General features: G+C 36.3%; 1 protein-coding gene across 1 annotated transcript in view; it reads left to right on the forward strand.

The window, feature by feature from the left end:
- The window catches only part of ccsapa (centriole, cilia and spindle-associated protein a), a 5,094-nt gene extending 3,817 nt beyond the window's left edge, over positions 1–1,277 (forward strand). Inside the window, exon 3 of the mRNA XM_014031727.1 lies at positions 445–1,277. Within this exon, the coding sequence (XP_013887181.1) occupies positions 445–624 (180 nt within the window). The 3' untranslated portion in view covers positions 625–1,277. The remainder of the gene's footprint in view (positions 1–444) is intronic.
- The last annotated feature ends 2,271 nt before the right edge of the window (positions 1,278–3,548 follow it).

Here is a 3,548-nt window from a genome sequence, read left to right on the forward strand (position 1 = left end):
GTTTTTATGTCTTTAATCCACTTTGGAGTGATTTTTTTTTCCACTTGGCTGGACCTGTACGTCTCCTGTGTTAATGTTGGTACATGTAATATGATAATTCTGTACTGTGGAGATCATTAAGAGTCGTTGTCGAGTGAAAAAATCTTTCGCTAACACWGTGTTGACRGTGAACCAGAAGTGCTGGACCGGATGTCCGTGGCATATAGGCTATTAAGAGTTAAAAGAGACCAGGTTTGATAAACAATGTTTTTTGATGATCATAATGTTGTTACCTCTGTTCTTCTCAGTACAGCTCATCATGACACTAAGCTTTACAATCAGTTGTGTGTCTCAAACCAGCAGGGAACCAGAAACCAGAGCCGTGTCACCAAACACTCTGCAAACATTAATAATGAAATATATGGTGTACATTTCAGCAACTGGTCCTCTGGTTTCTCCTCACAGAGCCACACGTCTGACGCCTGCGTTCAAACCCGCAGAGAGTTCGATAAGAGGAGGTCCAACCAGGACCGCCGGCGGGCTCGATCAGCTGACCTGGAGAAGTTCAAGCGTTCACAGCTAACGGTAGTGGACGACCGCTGGATGACTGAGTACATGCGCTGCTTCTCTGCCCGGCTCAGGTAGAGCCCAGGTCCACAGAGACCCCTGAGAACAGGTCGACTCATCAGGAAGTGTTTACAGCTGAGCTAACAGCACAGCCTGACAGGCACGTTGTCTCAAAGTGGGATAAGTGAAGAAAGTAGYTGCTAATACAGATTAAATTATATTATCACAATCATCACTTATAAATGGATCTTATTTAACAAAACAAAACCTGTTAATTCAGAACTTAATCCTGGACTAAAAGGAATCTGAGCTCTAGATCACATCAGACTGTTTTATACGAGAGCGTAAAACTYTCATTTTCCAAAAAAGATGTGAGTTCTGTCCACACTGCAGCAGGTGTTTCCAAAAACAGGTTTCCTGCTGACGCACAGAGCTTTTCATGAAAAAAAAACATTACTGTTGTATTCCCCGCTGCAAAGCTTTAAAAACTTTTCATTTTGTAGATCTGGCACTCTAAACTTTTAAGACATGAGCTTGTTTTACACGTTCACTTTGTTCCCCAGAAACCATGTAAGACCTCATTTTGTAATAACAGCGCYTTGTGTAATAATGTAATAAAATCAGGCTTCAAAATGTAATAAACTCACGTTAAAACCACATTACGTAATAACTGAGACAAAATGTAATAAAAGTCTTTAACACATGTAATAACATTAATACATTTTGCGGCAATTATTACAAAATGTGATGGTGTAATAATCTGGTGCATTATTAACAATCAAAAACCAGTATTTCTGTTCATCCTAATCAATATACTTGTAATAACTGTCATGTTGCAAATACTACATAATTAAATCTTTATAACTTTGGCCAATAAACACAGAATTTCTCATCTTTTATTTACATTTTCAGTCAAACTCTTGTGTATTAATCTAAAAGTCGTTCAAGGCAGAACGATAAGACGTGAGGAACTTTMTTCATCCCAACACACTGGCTTTCAGAAAAATGAAAATCTGTGCTTTAAAAATCAAAAAGGATAATGTTTCTGTTGGTATTAAATGAAAGAAGCACATGATCCAACAGTTTAATGCAAACAGAATCACAACAATTTCCTGGATTTAAATAATGTCTAATATTAATCAACCTCTTGTAATTAAAAAGGAACACATTAAACTATATAAACAAAGTTGTCTTACTCAGAGCAGTGCCAGAGTTTCCACTAGCTCCAGGACAAAATCACCAACTCAAACACAGGGTCAAAATGAAAACTGAACAGCAGGGGGCGCTTCTGTGAAGACTGGTTTTAGAGCTCAGGTACATCTCTTTATGTGCTGTCAAAAATGTAAGATGCAGCCTCACCTACAATTCATGCGTGTGATTAATACAGATTATTTTTGCAAAAATTACAGATTTTTAAGGCTCATTAAACAGGTAAACATCTGAAGGGTGTGTACATGTACAGTATATTTTGGGAGTTGTCTCCAAGGTGGAATAATTTCTGTAACGGATCAGGACAGTAAATCTGAAAATGTAAATAAAAGATGAGAAGTTCTGTGTTTATTGACCAAAGTTATAAAGATTTAATTATGCTGTATTTGTAACATGACAGTTATTACAAGTATATTGATTAGGATGAACAGAAATACTGGTTTTTGATTGTTTATTACATAATGCACCAGATTATTACACCAACACATTTTGTTATACGTGCTGCAAAATGTAATAATGTTATTACATAATGCGTTAAAGACTTTTATTACATTTTGTGTCAATTATTACATAATGTGTTGTTACAAAATGAGGTCTTACAAACCACAATACATGTTTGAACATTTAACCCCGTCACTGCCACCTGAGAGGAAACTGTGAATCTTTGGGGGACCTGATGCTTTTTTCTCTGTATTATCATGTTATTATAGACATTTTGACACAGAATGGGTACTTAAATGTTTTTGTTAAAATAGTGTGGGCAGAGAAAAAAGTAAAATATAAAAATCAGTTTAAAACCACAGCTGGTGTGATGTAGGACATGAGGACTGCTATGATTTTATATTGGAGAAATTCTTCACTTGYTTTCTTTACTGTTGTTGCTACACCTTTATTGAAGCCTGATACARTGGTTAAAGAAAATGAGATTATTATTAATTGTTAAAACAATCAAATAGTTTTATCTTGAATGGAAAAATAAAGTAAAATGGAGCACGGGGACCAAATCATGGAGCAGWGTGAAGATTTTAAGAAAAAAATTGACTCAAATCAAGTATTTCAAGAATCTTACCAAGTAAAATGTTCTTACTCCACTGGCAGAAACTTTGACTTAATTAGAGTCAAATTTTCAGACTAACAAGACAAATAATCTTACACATTCTGAAAACAAGATGATTATTCTTACACAATCAGTTCTTGTTTAGTAAATCAGTCTGAAAACAAGATCAAAAAGATGTTTTGGCTGATATAAGGTTTAAAACTTGGTTAGGTGGACAGTTTTTGCAGTGAATCTTTGAAAGCCAAAGTTTCCTTCAGCAGCAGACTGCCATCATTAACTGTTTGGAAGAAGAGAAATAATTTGAACAATATTTAGTGAAGCTTGTGTGAACGGGTTTGGAAACGATGAAATGTTTTTCTGTGAGGAATAAAAGTGCTCAGTGTCGTACAGTTTAAGGTACAGTTTGTGTTTGTTTTGTTGGTCTCACTAAAGATTGTAATCATGGGGGTGTCACTAAGCCTCACTGACCCCCTGAGGGATAAACTCCTTTTTCTACGCTTTGTAATATTTGTCAGTTTTGTCCTGATGCATCTCAGTAATCCAGGTAAAAAATCAAAAAGAAAAAAATAGTATAGGTCCTCTGAACGGGTTCTTCTCTAATGAAACACTTCATCTCTTCTCCAAGAGACTTCTTCAGTCTGAGAGTTTCAGGCAAAAATGGCCGAAATGGGTTTCCTCCGCAGGGTGGCTGGGCTCTCCCTTAGAGATAGGGTGAGAAGCTCGGTCATCTGGGAGG

Source organism: Austrofundulus limnaeus, unplaced genomic scaffold (genome assembly GCF_001266775.1).
Source record: "Austrofundulus limnaeus strain Quisiro unplaced genomic scaffold, Austrofundulus_limnaeus-1.0 Scaffold1307, whole genome shotgun sequence".
Taxonomy (NCBI): domain Eukaryota; kingdom Metazoa; phylum Chordata; class Actinopteri; order Cyprinodontiformes; family Rivulidae; genus Austrofundulus; species Austrofundulus limnaeus.